The sequence below is a fragment of the Sander lucioperca genome, chromosome 1 (assembly GCF_008315115.2).
Source record: "Sander lucioperca isolate FBNREF2018 chromosome 1, SLUC_FBN_1.2, whole genome shotgun sequence".
Taxonomy (NCBI): Eukaryota; Metazoa; Chordata; class Actinopteri; order Perciformes; family Percidae; genus Sander; species Sander lucioperca.
The window spans coordinates 26,699,667-26,719,939 of NC_050173.1; the positions used below are offsets into that span (position 1 = coordinate 26,699,667).

At 39.3% G+C, this 20,273-nt stretch overlaps 1 protein-coding gene across 2 annotated transcripts in view; it reads left to right on the top strand.

The window, feature by feature from the left end:
* gfra4b (GDNF family receptor alpha 4b) overlaps nucleotides 1-19,758 on the top strand; it is a 44,762-nt gene extending 25,004 nt beyond the window's left edge. The window contains exons 2-8 of one of the 2 annotated variants that reach the window (XM_036001383.1): nucleotides 8,905-9,180; nucleotides 9,464-9,544; nucleotides 10,336-10,681; nucleotides 11,458-11,571; nucleotides 12,814-12,944; nucleotides 16,836-17,002; nucleotides 18,646-19,758. In XM_036001383.1, the coding sequence (XP_035857276.1) occupies nucleotides 8,905-9,180; nucleotides 9,464-9,544; nucleotides 10,336-10,681; nucleotides 11,458-11,571; nucleotides 12,814-12,944; nucleotides 16,836-17,002; nucleotides 18,646-18,789 (1,259 nt within the window). In that variant the 3' untranslated portion in view covers nucleotides 18,790-19,758. Of the gene's footprint in view, nucleotides 1-8,904; nucleotides 9,181-9,463; nucleotides 9,545-10,335; nucleotides 10,682-11,457; nucleotides 11,572-12,809; nucleotides 12,945-16,835; nucleotides 17,003-18,645 lie in introns of both variants that reach the window. The other variant, XM_031303453.2, reaches the window with a different exon arrangement.
* Nucleotides 19,759-20,273: the final 515 nt, after the last annotated feature.

The following is a 20,273-nucleotide window of genomic DNA, read 5'->3' on the forward strand; positions in this document are numbered from 1 at the left end:
ACTCATGGTCAAAATGACACATTTTGTTTGCAAAAGGCTCTAACCGTGCCAAAACCTTTCAAATTTTCAACAAAAGAAAAGTTTCCCTTCAAACAACACAACTTGCAAACAAGTGTATGAGCTCTTCCAATCAACCATTACACAGTGGACTACAAAATACTAAATACAGCACTCAGTGGGAATCAGTGCACCATTGCTTGTCATTGTGGCCTATTACTGTACGTAGCTTTCATGCCAGTGACATTTGTTGACAAATTTGCCTTCTTGCAAAGAATTGGATCCAGAATCAGAAATGCTTTGATGCAAATTTTATTGATTCCATTGATTCTTATTTTGAAACTATGGCTGAAAACTGAAATACTGTAAATATTACACAAAATACATGTAAACCAGCATACAATCTATTAGAGTATAAGAAATTAAGAAGATAAAAATAAAATCTATTACAGTAAAGTATAAACATCTATTACTGTAGAGTATAAGAAATAGCCACTATTGATACTAAGTCTCTTCTGTCTTAGACCTCTTCCATCCATGTTGGCAAAGAACAACACAGACGCTGCACCTTTAAGGCCTGCAGACTGATTGCTAGTTGAAGATTTGTGTGAAGGAGTGTCAAACAGGTGCTTCAGTGATTTCATACTGATGGAGGTAGTTTCTAATAGTTAGGAACAGATGGTTTCTGTTTGGTTACCATAGCTCAAACAATGGAGTTTGGACTGCTTGAATGACAGCCGTGTTAACTGTTCTGCAAAAGGGTGGGGGAAACGTGTCAATCCAATGAGAAAGGGTTAACACATTTGCAAGAGGTGTCTTCTGCTCTGCGGAGACAGTGATGATGAAAACCGAGTGGATCCCAGTTTCTTTAAGCAGGTCAAAGCAATCAAGAAAAACTGTAACTGAACACCACTGCCTGAGTCCTGTCAAAGCTGCTAATAGAGGTTGATTAACATAATACATAATATTTAATGCTCCTTTAAATCCCAAATTCCTTAACCTTCCAGCTGCCTGTGCACTAGGGATGCCACGGTGAGGAAATGTTCCCACAGGTAAATAAACTCGTGACAAACCTGGTGTTATCGATTACACCCGACATTTTACAAGAAAAGATACTATTCATCAATGACACACAATATCTGTAGAGCACTTACTTTGATGTCTGAACTCTTCGGTCGAGCTTTTGCTGCAGCAGCAGCCTCACTTTTGTGGTGCACTTGAAGGTGTGCGTGTAGATTAGTGTTGCCTCCAGATGCTGCCACCTTTATCAGATAGTTTACAGATTGCCTGATTAACGTTATCAGATTCCCTAATTTGCATTGGGTTTAAATCTGAAATATTGCCAAATAGGGGCATTGGCTTTAAGTTTTGACACTAAATCCTCCACCACTCTCCTCTCGTCAAGTGATAAGTGAAATCTAACTCATGCGACTCTGCTGCTGCTGCGCAGAGTGGAGCAGACACTTTCAGTTTATAATTTTAGCGTCTGTTTTCTAAGTATTGGTAAGTATTTTACAAATTAAGATTTTTTTTATTTAATGAATTGGGTGCTGATACGCATAATTTAACTAAGTGGGTTTTATTTCTATAAAGTTGAAGGCGGTGGGCAAGTAAGTAAGTAAGTACGTAAGTAAGTAAGTACGTAAGTAATGTTGGAGTATGCCTGAACATACACAGAGAGAGAGAGAGAGAGAGAGAGAGAGAGAGAGAGAGAGAGAGAGAGAGAGAGAGACTTCCGCTGTTACTAGTCAGCTCGTAGTTCGAAGAGCAAAATCAAACTTTAATGCTAGTCAGTCTGACAGCATCTAGCCCTTGGATCAAACTGACATGGTGCTTACTTGAAGCAGCCATTTGAGTCATGAATAACAACCATCATCTTCGGTGCATTCAGATATATAATTTTTTGTTTACAATTCGCTCCCTTCACACAGCAGCCCTTGTATTACAGGATCAATTTGTACGTATGTTGGGGGGTTTAAACTGCACAGTGAGAATGTGAAATTCAAGTATACAAAAACAGAGGAAAGAGAGATGCACATTTGAAAAGAAAACATGCCTGTGTTAAAACATGGTGAGACAACAGCATTATGCTCCTGCCTCTTGTAATGGAGAGTGATTCATAATAAGTATATGAGTCAATGCATGCGCCTTGGGGGAGAGATGTAAGCAGCATAATTAACAAGAGGCAGCTGATGGAGTTAAAGCTGAGACATTTGGTTTATTATAAATTCATTACAGTGGATGTAGAGTAGCAGACATATACAATATTTTTGTTTTTAGGAGTTGAATGCCTGGTACTTATTATTTTAGGGATTATGTGCATTTGTTATTCAGTAAAATGTCATGTTGTGTCCATGTTTGGAGATGTGAAAAGCAGGGTGAGTTTAGACTCGGCTTCCTACAAACTGGACGACTATCTCTTCTGCAGCCGAAGGTCCTCTGAGGGAAAGCATCGATCAAAGAGGGGCGGTGGTGTTGGTGGAGGAGGGGAGATGGTTATCAAGGAACTAAATGGTTTCTATTCAGGAGCTGATGTTATCTTAGTGAGACGTCACTTAGAGGAATACAGATTTTAGTGCTGTGACAGACCTCTCAATCAAATAAGATACTTATGTGTGTGTGATTTGGTGGTGTTCTATGTATGCAATTTTATCTTTTAATTAACATTGTAGACATTTCAATCCTGGTTGACTTGGTGACCCTTGGTTACTAGTGGTAGTGCAGTTCCTTTTTGTTCTGTTCTTGCTATGATACAGCTGTTAGAGAGAGAACAGTAAACCTAGCGGCTGATATCAATGAGTGTCATGTTACATAATTCATGATTTAGACCTGTGGTCAATATGTGTAATCAACATTTTCCATTTTGCCTTTGTGGCACTTGGTGCAGCCTATAAATAAGTTAATTACAGTGGCTGTGAATATAAACTTCGTACTGCAGCCATTTTGAACTTGCTTGTGTTTGAAAGCATGGACCACAATTTACTTCATACAAACATTCAGAAGAACATTGTTTATTTCTATCTGCCATTGGTCGTCTCTCAATCCCCAAAGCATCCTCTATTCCAGTTTCCTAGAGTGTTTTCACATTATAGTCCTCTTTAAACAAACCAAAGTCAGTCCTCTTAAATTGGACCAAAAAGTGGACCAACAGAAAAGGTACTCGGTTGTTTTTGCATTAACACATTATCAGTTTACTTGAAAGATGACTTAGTTCTCTTTCTGGTCCACTTCATCTCTGATGGGGTCTCTGGGCTAAAATAAATTGGCTAAAGGCAAAACGATCCTGAAGCGCGTTGTGTTCACCATGCACAGGTGAAAAGAAGCACAATGAGGACTTGAAGGGAACTGTACTTGGACATCCTCGGGAAGACGTTCGTTTCAGAGGGGTCTGAGTCCCTTTGTAATGTTGACAAATGAGCAAAAAATGTTCTTTTGGAGGGCTTAAACGGACCTTACTACCGGCTTTTGATTTCCTGCATGGTGCCTCAGGTACTGCATATTGCATACTTAAAGGTCCAGTGTGTAACGTGTTTAGTTGTTCATTATCAAAATCTGTCTTGCCCGTTCACAAACTTGTCCCTTTTCATGAATATTTAGCACCACCATCAATTCCAAGTATTCCTTTTGGCTTGAAATTTTACATTTGCATTCGCATGATTTGGGGTAGACGCTCCATATTCATGCGCCATCTTGAAATACGTTAGTCGGTAAGGGACATACAGGACATACTGCTCCGCCTTTCACGTTTTCACTGTCACATGATAAACTCACAGGTGCTGCTAATGCTGCTAATGGGTATCGTAGCTTCCCGGCCCCGGCAAGTTTGAAGAAGGAAACATGGAGGACCACACGTATTCAAAATCCAAATTTCAGGAACAGGAGTCTTCTTCTTCGCCCAGAAAAAGAAAAAGGATATTGAAAAGAGCAAGAGAGTGGCTTTTTGAAGCGTGAAGGCTACCGTAGCTGTAATACGTACTTTGAACTGCGTGGCGCGAGAGAGTTGATTGCGAAATATGATCTCAACGCTAGATGGGAGAAATTCCTACACATTGGACCTTTAAGTTATATGTGTGTGTGTATGATCAAGATCACAGTCTTTTCTGATGAAAGTATAAATGCTTCTCTTATTTAATATTTTGAAGTTAAATTACTACGCTTTTTCTAGGTCTTCGTGCACTATTTATTTGATGTCTAATATGAAGTATGAGTGGAGCTGACATTGCTTTTTTTATGTAGATGGCTATTTTGCAGTCTCATTCTGCCAAATTCAATCTACTCTGCTTTGATGTCTGAAATAGCTAATTCTGTCCCATAAAAGCAAATAATGTAGTGTTAGGCAGAGTACCAGACAGCAACATTTTATGACAAATGATAAATACAGGCCGTATCTCTGTGAAGATGATTTATACACTGGTAGAATAATTTATATTCACTTAAGCCAGTAACTTTAAAATGTTCAGCTCCTAGAAGCAAACTATGTATAGGAAACACAAGGACCTACATTACTTTCACAATATAATGAACTTCACTTTTCTCTCGATAAAAAGTGTTATATTTCAGGAGCTTACAATGTGACCAGCAGGAGATCAAAAAAGAATAAAAACCAAATTGAATATTCACTTGGATTTTTATTAAAGTGTGTCACTTACCTTTTACATTTTAATGACTTTTGATGAGTGAATTAAAATGCCGAAGCACTTAAAATTCTAAACCTCTTTCTCCTCTCAGAAATCTCTTTTGGCCCTAGTTCATATTTCAAAAGGAAAACACATGAACTGGAAAAGTAGATTTTGAAGAAAAGAAATGTGATTGCTTATTTTCCAACTGCAATTGCTTGATTAGCTGGGAAAGCAGATGTGGCAAAAGTAACATGAACTGACAGAAGACTAGTTGTGTAAAAAGACCAACAACAAATGTATATATAAGACCTGCTACCAAAAAGACAGTCACTGCTAAATGTAACTCCTGTTGCATTGATTTTTACATCATAGACACAGTTAGTGACTAGCTGGTGAACATAGTGGAGCTTAAGAGACAGATACTTATATTTTGAGTTGGTGAAGACTAAGAAACTTGCCAGAAACCCAACTCCAAATGAATGACAACGTTGCCCGGTAACTGTTTGCTAACAAGTTCACCATATCAACTTAAAAGGTGATGATGGCAATGTTGTGTTCACAACCTATTTCCACTGTACTGAAAGAGTACTGAAACAAAGGTGATACTTATTAAGTGCACCAAAATGTTACCATTTTCATCCACAGCCTCACTGCTTTGTATGTGTATATAGGAGTTAGGGTTACATTCCAGCTGACTTCATTAAGTTTAATTTTCCATTTTATCCCTCCTGAAGTGGACCATTAAGTCGGTGCGCAGAGGTAACAGGTCAGCTAATCTGCCTGTGATTTATGTGGCAGGGAAACTGAGGACTTAACTGAGCCTTAGAACACATTGATTACTGACATGGTTAATTGGCTAAACCCACTGGTACATTGAGATGGGCTTATTGGAAATGTCAAATCAAGTGGCTCATTTGCATTCATGATGTATGGTGTCTATTCCAGCTTCAGCCCAGGCAGCACAAACTGCCACAAAGCAGGAAGGGCCTGGGATCTCTGCCTTAAATTTGCAACTGACCATCTGGCCTTGGTCGGACATTGGCGTTTGCTGGAATTTTCTTTCCCCCAGTATCCACATGTCTGTATTGGACACACTTAGCTGACGTGCTGATAAAGGATGAGAGTTTCAGTTACTCCTGATGTGAGTGAGACTCAGTTCACCTGTGGGGTTTGAGTAAAGATTTACCTGTAAAAGGCACATGTAATTGATTGAACAGTGTTGACAAAACGGAAAATGTGTTGGTTTATTACTTTCTTTCTTCGAGTATGTGTGTGTGTGTATTTTGGAGATCAAAACAGTAGCTGAGACAATTTTGCCCCGTAAATACAAATACGTACAGTGTAAGCAGATGAAAGCAGCATGAAATTGAAAATGTTTGATTTAAGCAGATGGGGGTATAAGACATTATGAGAGAAAACAGAGGTGGTATGAATTTAAAGTGTTAAATAATGGCTCCTCTTGTCTTATTGCAGGTCATGCTTAGGAATACGTTTTTAGAATAACCTAAGAACACAAATCTAATCTGTATTGTCGCCCAAAAAATGAAAACCGGCAGCTGATTGGACGAACGCGTCACATGGATCTGGCTGCTGCTTCCGGATTTTGGATTTTTCGAACGGCCATTACTGGCGACTCATTCAGATTACAATCTCATATTGTACTAAAATAGTTCACCGAAACGTTCTGAAAACATTTTAAGCGAGAAATAGGCCATGCAGTTGCTGAATCTGTCTTCATTTCAGATCGACAAAGGTCAGTTTAAAAGATTTTTGTCAGATTTTGAGAGGCTTAGTCACGCTCATCCCGCTTGCCATTTCCGGGTGAGTCCCGACTGCCCTGTCTCCGACTGAGTATGTCAGGTCGGCAAAAATGAAGGCCGACAGCTCCTCCAACGGACGACGGCACGGAACACACTGAACAGACTCGAGTCACTGACCTCGCCAGACTGTCCAACGGCCGATTATCGGCCCGGTGTGGAACTGCTTTAAAACAAACACTAATGGACAGTGTAGGGCTACAAAGAAAACATTTTTATTTTCTGTTTTTGTATAAAAACCCCACAGAGAGGGAAAGACAAGGGGGACTCAAAAGATTGGTGGCAGCTCTTTTTAACAATTCACCACCTCCAGTGCAACTACCTCCAGCAAGGGTCTGTATTGTGCGGGGCTTTTGAGCTCTATAACAAAAGAATGTCACCCATTAAAATGTTACACTGCTAATGGTCTACATTTCATTTGTACACCTGGGATCAACATCTTGATGTGTATAATTATGTTTTTGTAAGAACAGCTCCTATTTCTGCATATTGTGTACTGTAAAAGGCCTGGTTCAGCTGGTTGCAAGAAAGTCTTTTGTTATTCATCCATCAAACCACTTCATGGTCTGGTTAAATACAGAAAAAGTCCACAGTGGCTGGAATCATGAGATACAATGTGCTTATCATCATTTTACCAAAACCACAATCTTTTCCAAACCTAAAGTGCTGTTGTTGCCTAAACCAGACGGGACTCAGGGTGCAAACCCCCGTCTCTTTGAGTATGGAGAGCTTCATTCACTCGAACAAATATTGCCTGTGAACATAATAGAGGCAGCGATTACGACTAGACTCATACTCAGCATACACAGCAGGATAATAAAAGCCACGGAACTTAATTACATTGGAATTCCATATTAATCTGCCTCCAAGTGTCAGATGTTTGCAAGAATGAAGAACAAAGAGCCATATAATGCAGTCATAATGCATTTCCTTTTGTCTTCCCTCATTGTTTGACTAAAAACACTACAACTACCTCTACTGCTAGTATAGACACAACTTAACATAAATGTCACTTTTTCTTTTCATCCCACATTCTTCCCTCTTCTCACCAGGTTATGTTGGTGCACTGAGATACAGTTCAATAAGCAGACATGGTACTACATGGGCTTTTCACTACAGCAAGGGATAATATTCTATAGTTCGTTCACTTGTTAATGTTCTCTGTATATCCAGTCACACACCTTTAATAGACTTGACTCATGCAGCAGAACTGTAGGCGTCAAAGCAACTGTACACAGGACAAGGTCAATGAGAGCAGTATAATGCTGAATCACTCAAGAACTTTTACACAGTAACTGCATACACACATATTCAGCATGTATTAAAAATACAAGTTCTCCTAGCTTAAACTTTGTGAGAAGTTAGTAAGAATAAATAATTCAGCCAGTCCTAAAGCATGTTATACACTGTAATGAACTCAAGCCAAGTTATTATCAATAGAGGTGCAAAAATATACCTAGATATAACAGCTCATACAAAAACATTTCATAGAGTTCAGGTTTTTTTTTTTTTTTTAAATCTTCATTACGAGAAAGGCTAAATATGTGTGGAAGAAATAATCTACCACAGACAAAAGACCTGATCTGCTTTATACAATAGTCTGTTTTTGGATGCAAAGAGAGATGACTGTAATCATTCCTATCAAGACTCACTTTCTTCTCTTTCAATTGTGAAATATTTGGTATGAAATTTGTGGTTTGAAGGGCTTTTCTTTATTCTACTTTACCAGTCGTTAGCTGGGCCAGCTTTGACCCATGAGGTAGAATGGGTCGTCTGCTAGTCACACAGCGTTGGGGGTTTGATCCCAAGCTCCTTCTGTCCACATGTCAAAGTTTCTTGTTAAGACACTGAACCCCAAATTGCTGCGAGTGGTCAGGCCATCCTCTGGAGACCATGAATGTTTGTCTAGATTTCATGGCAATCCATAAAATAGTTGTTAAGATTATGTTTGTCTAAAGTCTAGACCAAAGAAGTGGACAGACATTTACATCCCTAGAGCTGGTCTGCTAGCATGGCTAAAACCACGAAATACAAATCCATACAGCAAATATTTCTTGATTGTCCCTGAGTCCCTCATCTTGAAACTAGTGGACTGAAAACAGGCCATCACACACAATATCTTGGATTTCACCAAACTTAAGATGCATAATGCATCTCAAGTTGTGAAGCAACAGAGCAATAAGACACATCAACATCCATTACATGTTTCACTTGCTGTTATGAGAGGAGTGCTGTAATGATTAAATATTTGCAAGAAAATCTCACCAGTGCATTCTCACATTTTCAGACTTACACAATGAGCCACCCAGTTTATTTAACTTAATGCCCCTTTACAAGTACCCCTTTACAACTGTTCACATTTTTCCCCCTCAAAATGTTAACTTTCCTGCACTCTTCCTTTCTTATTCCTGTGTCCGGCATCTCCATCTCAAATCCCCCTCATCTCTCTGCTCTCTGATCTTCTCTCACAGCTCTGTTAGAGGTTATACTGGCCAGCAGAGACTGCTTGGTGGCTGGAGACTCGTGTTCGAGTGATGAGACTTGTAGTCCACGTCTGCGGACTTTGCGTCAGTGTGTGGCGGGCAATGGCAGCGTGAAGCTGGGCCCCGGTGCCCGGAGCCAGTGTGCCAATGCAGTGTCCGCCCTGCTGTCCAGCCCCTTACATGGCTGCCAGTGTAAACGGGGCATGAAGAAGGAGAAGAACTGCCTGAGTATCTACTGGAGCCTTCATCAGTCCATCATACATGGTCAGTGTTTACTAGATAACAGCTGTCCATACTGCCAAAAAAATCTAGAGTTTACAAATCATACCTTTTATTCACATACAGTAGCTGAAGAACCACCAGTCATTAAAAACTAAACGACAAATGAAAGATAGGCAGAGTTTTATCCATGATTTAGTCGATTGGAGCTTCAGTGGCTTAATGAAAATGATTAACAGGAGATAATTATTTATGTTTCATACAGTTTAAATTAATTGTGGTATTACAACAGTAAAGCCAATGTTTTACCTGTCTATTTTTCTTTCAGGACTCAATCTGGTGGAGAGCTATCCCTATGAGACAGTGCATAGGGATTACGACTATGTCCGCTTGGCCTCTATTACAGCTGGCAAGTTCACTGACTTTCATTAAGTTTCACCTTATTTTATACAATTTTACCCTTTGAAGATGTTTTGTTCTGGCATGAATACATGACTCGACTGAATTTCCCCTGGAAGCATGCCCAAGGCAAATAGAGGTCTCTTCTGTTCTTAAGACACAGTTACACATGTATTACCAGTCATCTGAACACAATTTCAGCATCCAGGATGATATTGTTAAGAGGCTATTAAACTGAAGACCCCTAACATTGTATTCAGATTGCGCATCTGCACTAGGGCTGGGCGATATGACAATATATAATGTCAAAACAACATAAAAATGTCTATGATATTTATATTTTCGAATTGGGTTATGGCAATATTTAAGTTCTGATCCTTGTACGTTTTGTGTATATAAAATAATGCAAAGAATCCCACTGGGTTATACTTGAGTACTTGAATACTTTGAGTACTGCAAAATGAGTATTAGGAGAGGAGTCAGGTCTTTTTTCATAACATAAGCAAAGAGAGCAGACTCTTCTCTTAATACTCATTTTGTTATTCTGGTCCTCAGGAAATGAGCCTCCATTGTTTATTCACATTTCACCTTGAAGCTGATCTTTAATTCCAGACTACCCATCTCAACTTTCAAACCTCTAACAAGATGAGATTACAGTACTGCACATCTCAGCATGTTGAATAAACTGAGTACATAGGTCACATACGCTCTTATTCATATAAACATAAAACCATTTTGATCTGTTGGTATTATATTTGCACTGATATATATGCTAGTCTTTGACCTTACTTCTATCCACAGACTCAGATGTTGGCATGACAACTGTGAATCGCTGCCTGGATGCGGCCAAGGCTTGCAATGTGGACGACTTGTGCCAGAAGCTCCGCACAGAATATGTCTCAGCTTGTATCAAACCCACTGCCAAGTCAGGCCTGTGCAACCGGCCTAAATGCAATAAGGCTCTGCGCAGGTTCTTTGACCGTGTCCCTGCCGACTACACACACGAACTGCTCTTCTGCCCCTGTACGGACACAGCATGCGCAGAGCGTCGAAGGCAGACTATTGTACCCAGTTGCTCTTATGAAAGCGGGGAAAAACCCAACTGCATTACTCAGATGAGGATCTGCAACGCTGATTATGTGTGCAGGTTAGAATGGAGCTAAATGGGAAGCTTCTAATTGGCTCCCAATTATATCAATGTCAGTCTTTCTCTCATGTCTATAACATATATTACAATTATTTCTCACTTAGCCATGGTCTCATATGGATACGATAACATATTACTCTAATATCAAAATCCCCAGTTTTGTTTTGCTTAATGAACTATCTCTTTTCTCAAGGTATCCCAAATCAGCAAAGCCAATGTTTACCATTCCTAGTTTATTGAAGTACTCCTTGGATATAGGTTTTAAATATAATCACCATACATATTTGGGCCAGTGCTGTTCATTATTATGGCTCTTTGAAACCAGATAAACAGCCATTCAATCAACAAAATTGCCTGCTGTTTTACCCTAAAGCTTTCTGCTACCATTTGGTTAGAACACCCCAGAGAGCCTGTTGGAATAACACATAAAATATTTAGCACAGATAAAGAGCCAGATGGATCAGAGTTATCGCTCATTGCTATCTCTGGTCATGGCCATTATTTTTCACAGCCCCATTACATTCAGAGGGCTTTACTAATGATCCCACGTCTAGGGGATGAAATATATTACTCTTTCTATCACTTTCACATTACAGTCCAATGCTTTCAGTCTTCACCACGTCCAACAATATGTCTTCATGTCAAAGGGGCAAACTCCCAATTAAATGAAAGTTATAGTAGAAAGAATGTATTAAAAAGACCCAGCAAACTTTTTTACATAAAACAATACAGGGAGCTAACATGTTCATCGTAACCAGCGCCCGTTGCTTCACTAGGTCTCGCTTGGCGCAGTTCCAGTACGATTGTGAACCCTCTGAAACTTCTACTAATGGCTGCAAGCAAGGGAACCATGGAGCCTGTCTCCTCGCCTACACAGGGCTCATAGGTAGGTGCACACCTGAGAGGTTATACACAGAGAGGAAACGCATAAAAGAAATTAAAAACGGACAGGTGGAGAGGGGAAGAGATGTGAATGAAGATATGTGCTATATACTGTGTTAGAGAAGGAAATGTAAACAATGTGCAACAACAAAGAGGCAGTAATGAGTGATAGCTAGCTAGAGGGACAAATACAGAAAAAGGCTAAGAGTGAGTGGGAGAATAAAATGAAATTTCTAATTCTAAACCAAAAGACAAAGAATCAACATGGTTTTACAGAAGCATACACATTCCTCATTTCAGAAAAACAGAGGCTCTTTACACAATGGGAGGTGTGTTAAATTTGTTTTATAACAGTCCGTAAAAGAAAAAAGAACAGCCGCTTCTTTTCCACACACACTGGAAAGAGAGGCGAACCTAATGCATTTCATCCTCAAATGGTGCCCCTCAGCACAAACACGTTTGCCGTTTTCATTCCTGTCTTGTATATATTAAAACACTTGAAATCACACTCTCACTATGTTGAAGGGAAATAGAACAGCCACAGAAAAAAAATCTCAATGCCACAGAGTGCTATAACCTAAAAAAGAAAAAAATTGGAGTATTCATCAGAATCTCTCTATTATATCCTATGAGTCAGTGCACAGCCAGGCTAACCAACAACACTAGAATATTATCAGTAGGGATGTCCAGATCCGATCACGTGATCGGAAATCGGGCCCGATCACGTGGTTTCAGACTCGATCGGAATCGGACATTACCTCCCGATCAGGACTCGGATATATATGTATATATATTCTCATTATTTTTTAACACATCTATAGTTATGCGGTGGCACAGAGTTAGACCCTTTTGACTCCACACAGAAACAGCAACGTGTGCGGCATGACATCACTTTGTTGCAGAGACGCTATTGGTTAAATGCCGGCAAAGTAGAACACGGAAGCAGCTTGAAGCGGAAAGCGCGAGTATGTCTGCGGTCTGGAGGTATTATAAAGTTGAATTATTATAGAAGTATCGGATCGGGACTCGGTAGATACTCAAAATCAAATGACTCGGACTCGGACTCGAGGGCAAAAAAACCTGATCGGGACATCCCTAATTATCAGCCTTGTGCATCAGGCCAGCGTATAGGAAATGCAGTGTCCATTCATGTTTCAGATAATAAAGCATTATGAATACAGTGAAACAACTCAAAAGGACTATGAATATATAATACTGATTGAGGCCTGGCGCTGTCTCTCTGCAGGAAGCACAATAACTCCCAACTATGTCGACAACTCCACGTCCAGTGTGGCTCCATGGTGCTCCTGCTCAGCCAGTGGGAGCCGGAGAGAAGACTGTGATAATTTCCTGGGATACTTCACCGACAACATCTGTCTCCGTGAGTATCACTCTTACCCACAATATATTGGAATGTACCAACGCAGGTTTTGGGGTTAGTCATTATGTTTGTATAAGGGTATAGGGGGGTAAAACATTTGACTGCTATTATTGTCTCCTGTTTAACCGGTGTTAACCGCAGTTTACCGCAAGGGAAAGAACTGTTATGTGTTTCTTTTTCAGGCATCTTTATGTTTTTATTTTTCCAGGATACATTTAGTTACATTTAGACTCTGAATGACTATTCAAAATTACAGAGTATTTTGACAGGGAAACTAGGCCAACAGCAGTGACACACAAAATGTTTCAAAGTGTACTGTAAAATGCAGTTTCTATTTAGCTTCAAGGACACACACTGCATCACCAGATGGCAACGATGAACATTTGTCCGTTTGCAACGTTTGTCCAAGATCACAATTGCACTAATTTATTATTATGTCTTCTCAGATCATAACTGTTCATCTCACTAACAGTTATATTTTCCAATTCAAGCAGTCAAATACAACTTGCATGTGTGTCATACACCTGTAAAGCAATGTGGAATACGCTTATTTTCTCAGTCAGAAGGGGACTGAAAAGAAGCATCCTATTATCTTAGCTTAGCATAAAGACGCAAGAGGGGGGAAACAGCTAGCCTGGCACTGTCCAAAAGTAGGCTTACTACCTGCCTCCCAGCACCTCTTAAGTTACTTATTGTAACATGATATTTCACAAATGTTTAATCCGTACAAAACCGAAGTGTAAAACATGATACGTTGGGGTTTTACGGGGGGTTATGTGACCTTTTCTTGGCCAGGAGCTGTAAAAGATGGCAAACAATTCCTTTGAGCCTAATTATGTACCATTCATAGATGTTGTCCAGGTTGGAAAAATGAAAATTCAAGCAGCTTTTTGCATTTATGCTGCATAGGAAGCCTTAGATCTACATCTCCTTAGATTAAAGAGTAAGCATATGGACACGTTCAGTCTCAGTATGAGTATAGCAGGATGTTTGATTATAAAAAGGCATATAAAGAAAAGCCCATCACTGCAGAGCTGCAACAAATACTGTTCCACAAATACCTCAGGTGCACCTTTGGATTTATATGGTTTCATATAATTTCCCTTCACTGCTGTTACAGCCAGTCATTTTATTATGACATAAAACGGCGTTCCCTAATCAGAATAATTTGCACTGATAACCTGTAACAGGGGACATAAACAGAGACTTAATATGAAAAGCAAAGTAAAGGTTTTGTGATAGAAGAAAGTGACAGGACAGAGCCGTTGGGATTCAGTGAGACAGATGTTTCCCAGCATGCTCAAACAGCAGAAAAGATGTATTTAAATCAGAGATCTGTGATTTTTGTAGATCTAACAGTATGCTTCCTCTGTTTCTCTCCCATTTACTCGCTCACCTCATCTTCTCTTGTTATTAATCATCCCCTTCATGCTGTTTCCTTGGTAATTCCACCTGGGTGTTCAGACAGTCACTTCTTAGTGAATTATAAGTACGCTGGCCCTGTGATTGTTAGGTAATTGTATATTTATTGAATCTCCTCCAAACACCTGATGTACTTTCTTTTTTTCTTTTTCTTTACAATTGATAGAAAAAAGTTAGTGAGCTAACTTGTGAAAACTTTCTTTAGTAAACTGCTGATTATTTTTTGACACTAATTTATCTCTTTTAACCCTTAAATGCATAGGTGTTTAGACAAACATTCCTTCATTGCTTGGGTCTTTAGGGACCCATTACTAAAGCTACTAATTAATATAACACTGCTTGTAAATTATTCAGAATGTACTATTAACACTGACTGATGGCACTAGATAAAATGTCAGGCAATCACCAAAGTCATAACAAATTATCCCATGGAGGAAGCATGAATGCCTGATCCAAATTTCATGGCAATCCATCCAACAGTTGTTGAGACATTTCACCCAAATCCACAAATGTCAAACTCATGGTGGGGTTAGAGGAAAGGTCAGGCGATCACAAAAGTCAATAGAATTCATCATCTAGAACACCGATTCCACCTCATATTAAAATCTGTCTTCAGTGATCTGATCACAAGTGGACAGCTCTAAAAACAGGTGGGAATGCACCCAGGGTGCATTGAGGACGCATATACGCTGTTTTCACCAGGTATTAAAATCTGATCTGAGTGATCCGATCACAAGTGGACAGCTCTAAGTACATGTGTTTACACCTGTGTGTGTGTGTGTGTGTGTGTGTGTGTACATGTCAGTTGTCTCACAAAAATTAAACATTAGAAATGTCCAATGAAATTAATACAAATGTGCAATGACGTTAATGAAAAAGCGCTGTCTGTGTGCCGACATAAGGATGTCTACTGATGGTGCCGGGACTTGTGCAGGAGAGAAAGTTTTTATAAATCTCAGTGTGTTCAGCTCTCAGTACATTTGTAGCTTCTAACTGAATCTCTGTGCCTTGGAGTTTAGCTTATATGTCTGCTTTATTTTGCTTTCAAAATAAAAGCTTTATGAAGCAGCAAAATCAGGAAATGTTGGGTTTTCATCAGCAGTAACTTAACCAGACTCCGAAATGTGAACATGAAACGAAGCGACCACTTCAAACCACAGAGATTCAGTTATCAGCTACAAAAGTACTGAAAACTAAACACTCTTGAGACTTTTAAAAACATCTTTCTCTCCTGCACTGGTCATGGCGCCCGTCACTAGACATCCTTATTTCGGCACACAGACTGTAGGCAGCACTTTTTCATTAGTCATCAAACCTTTGTAATGTAGCTTTAGAGAGAGCTAATGTTTGCTTTAGAGAGTAACAACTGACATGTATACACACACACACACACACACACACACACACACACACTTATTCTTATTTTCAAATGGAAATTATGTACGTTGTTATTTGCATATAGAGCGGAGAAGTGAGATCCGATCCATAAAGCTGAACCAATAAAATACAGCAAGGAGTTGAGGGTAAAATTGTATAAAAAATAGTGTATTAAACAGGGTGTAATATGTTCAGAGTTATGTAAAGACCTGAGGTATGAATTTAAGGGTTAAATGTGATTCTTGACTATCAAACATATCAAAATATTCAACTGTTACAGCTACTAAGGAAATGTTCTGAAACCTAAATGATGGGGCCAGCTGCAAAGATGAGACTAAAGAATAGGATCACAATATGAATAATGTTAAATACAGGTTTATGAAGGTGAGCTGAGCAATTTAGGAACAGTAGAAATAGCAGTCGTAATAAACTATTATTACATAAATAATGGAAACAATAACACAGATTAATTTCATAATATGGTGTTACATCAACCTTAATCCAGAAGTCATGCATGGGTGTATTGCCATTTATTGTGTCTTCTGTTCTTCTGCCATAATTCCTAATGCTAATTCTCTTCTTTCCATTTCTCTTATGACCTCTGATCTGGAGTGTGAATAATTAATGGTCCCTATTATTGACTTCAGCGAGCAAATATCTATCATTGAACTTGTACAATGAGTATCTTTGCTTGGTGTGTGCGGCGAGGTGAATCTTTGGCCAGTCTTTCCTTGGGCCCCCAGCCTAGAAAACATACAGAGAGAGAGTTGTTAGGCCAGTGCAAACGGTCTATGAGTTAATGAGGTCGATGTGGAGAGGCAGGTGCAGTTTGGATACTTGAAGAGAATACTGAGTATTTTCTGTTTTCTTTTTTTCTCTCTTGCACCTCTGCTGACCAAATCCAAACTAGCTCTGGCCCAGCAAAACCTCACATGGAAAATTTACGATTCAGAACCGGAGGCATCTGACGTGATTGAATAAGACATGAGTGGAACTCAATGCAAACATATCAAGACGATGTTGCTGAAGCCTGACAACTGTTTTTTTTTTGTTTGTTTTTTTTAAAATACTATGCTATGTCTAATGTTTTAGGGAATGCTCTTATGACATTTGGAAGTGAATCAGACCAGCAGCCAACTGTCAGCCAGTCCAGTACACCCAGTACCGGCCAAAGCAGCAGAGAAAACAGGAGCACTGCTTCTCCACCAGCAACCATTGAAACTATGAGGAACATTCTGGATACAATAATACCAACACAGGTGTGCAGTTTTATTTTCATTTTTAAATATTAACGCCACTTTGTGTGGAATTTTTATGTGATGATTATAGGTATTTTTTTTTCAAATTATTTGGATGGCATACACTTATGCTTATAAGAGTAGCATGCACTGTTGTCTGCCATTGTGTCAATTTGGAAACTACCACAGTTATTCTACTTTTCCTTCTGTGTCACTTAGGGATCAACTAATGAAGAAATAAAGGATTTACTTTAGACTGTCTCTGACTAATGGCATGAAATAATCCCAAAAAACTGTCTATTCGACCTCATTTCCGCTAATTAGCATTAGCATTAGCTTTATCTGCCATCGCCGGGAGATTTGTGTCCATTTAATGGACAAATGCATAATTACAGGTTATTAAAAATAAATGTAACAGACTGGAAAAACGTTCTCTCTGTTTTCTCTACATTTTGCGATGGATCAAAGTGACATTAGCTTTATCAAGCATTAACTCTAAAATAGCGTTATCAGGGATTAGCGTTATCAAGGTTAGCTTTAAAATAGATTTATCAGAAGCCCGGCATCGTTGACCCATCACAAAACAGATAGAAGGGATTTCTATCTGCTATGTTTGTTATTAATTTAAGCAGTTATCATGCATTTGTACGCTGGAAAATTTTAAATCAATTTAATTGATTAGTTGTTGCAGCAACAGCAACATATCACTGCAACATACAACATAGGTAAATCATGTTGATTTTGATGTTTTTCAGGCTAACTGTGAACATTTGCATGCAGTGTTTGACAAGACCACAGTAATATAAGTAATGCTGAGATCAGACTACACAATATCAGCCATATAATAGCCCAATTTAACTTGCCTCACAACATCCTAACAAAGAGTCCAAATGTTTGAGCCTTCTCTTGCCTAGTTTAACAATTCCCATTACATGCTCCATGACATTGGCCCATTGGATCACATAGCGTATAGCATGCACAACTGTAACATGGCAAATCAAATAAAGAATGATGTTGTATTCCCTTTCAGGAAACCTGTAAGCCTCAGGTCAGAAGCCATATTTCAAATAAATCACGCCCGTGGATTTAACATTACCCTCTGCTCACTACGCTGCACACACACACACACACACCCTCTCTTTTATATGGACTGAAAAAGAAAACACAGAGACACCTTCATTGCCAAGTGACGATAAATGGTTCCAAGGTTCACTTTTATTCATAAAAACTTACTTAAATATGCTATTGTAACAGTGAAGTTCATCCATGGTACTTCACCTATGTACATCTTACATGAAAGAAATGAGCAATGATTCTTCAAGGTCCAGTGTGCATTTAGTTGTGTTTCTTGGCCAAGACATGGCAAGAATGTTTGACTCTACGATCATCTAATTTGATACAGTGACTATCTCATAAAGCAAAAATATTGTGTAGTCTGAGGGTCTTGTGGCTGTTCACTAACCCCTGTTCTTGCCTTTACTTTAGCCCTGTTTTTAATCCTGACCTTCCCTGACATAGATTATCACCAGTCAACTTTATAATGATGATCACCTGAAACTCAAAGGGACTGTTTGTCACTCACTATTGTACTCATTAGCAGATCATCAGAATTGAATTATCCAATAAACAAATTGGCATAAATTGATCTCTTTGTCTCCTCCCAGGCCCTGGGAAATGAACTACTAGTGGGCCAGTCCACCCTGCCATCCAACAGCCTCCCAATCTCTGCTTCACCTCCTAGCTTAATGCTTCAAGCTGCCTTTAGCCTTCTGTTGTTGCTCCTTCATCTGCTCAACAATGGACACTAAAGACTGCAGGGTAGCATGCTAGGGACCCTCCTAGTACCAAGCAGATGGGAGGACCAGTGCAGCTGAGAGGAAAATGGACCGTGTGGCGTTACTCCTCACTCTAAATATGTACAGTTATTTTGTTTTTCTATTTTTTGTCTAAGTGGTCCAGTTCCACCGCCAGTGTCTCACTCAGACTGTGGGAGACCTCTGCAGACCGAAGCTAGTCTGTACATTTGTATATTGTCATTGCGATCAAATCAAGCAGAAATGAAGTACCGCTTTTGTGGACTAACACAGCTCTCAGCTATCCAACTGTATCCATTTTCAAGACTCATTATGAAAATATACTGCAGATATGTATGATACAAAGACAAAAGGTTTGTCAGTACATGTGAAGATTTGTATTAACAGAAGCTCTTATTTCTTATTGTCAGGGGAAATTGTTGGAGTAAACCAGTGAACTTTGTGTTTTCTCTGTTCTTAGCACACAAGTGATTGGAAAGCTGCTGGAGTATATGAGGCTTTAATACCACTCTCCTCAAGTGACTGAAAGAGAATGATTCCTGATCAATACTGGAATAGTGAAGATACAGAGAGAGAATAGAGCTCCATTATGCTCCAACATCAAGGACAAATGCCATGTTTCTTACATATATAGCAGTACTAGCTGGAAAACATGCAGCAAACCACAAGACAATAAAATAATCCTTGATATAATAATCATCCTCTCCATCAAAACTGCTGTACTATGTGTTTGTGAGCGTAATACCCCTTTATTTCTCATTCTGTCTGTGAACATTGCTATACGGGGGTCTGAGTCCCACAGAGGGAAGTGAATGGTTTGTCTTACGGAGCGTCGCCAATTCCAGTACGGAGCCTGTTTGAAATTAGACAGTTATGAATGATTCAGTATTTTCTGTTCTGGGAACGTGCCAGTGAATTCTGAACAGGACCAGGAGGTGCTGCAAATAAAAGTTATCAGATCAATATGTTTACACATTAGCATCATTCAACTTTTTTTTTTTTTTTAAATGACATGCTCTGTCTGGGGCTGTTGAAGTAAGTTGTGGGGAGACAGAAGCAACACAACTGGAATACATGTTTACCTATGCTACGTTTACACGTGGCCGGCTATTTTCATAAACGGACATTTCAACCTCTCCGTTTTCAAAAATAACATTGTGCACAGCTGTCAGTTTTCAGAAAAGTGTTCGTTTACATGTACCCGTGTATATATGCCGTCAAGAGCATGCCAAACCTGTAGGTGGCAGTGTAACGAGAAGCTCAAGCCCACGTTAGCCAATCAGAATCCCGAAAATAGCAGTAACAGCAACAAATAACTTCCTCTTTCTCTGTCTCGGCGGCCTTAACCTCCGTTTGTCTCAGTTTACATGCAAACGTGCAAACAAAGTTTTCCAAAATCTCCACTCTGGCCGGAGGTTTTAGAAAGACTCGTTTTCAGAGGCAAATTCTCCATTTGTGTGTAAATGAAGGGCACAAAC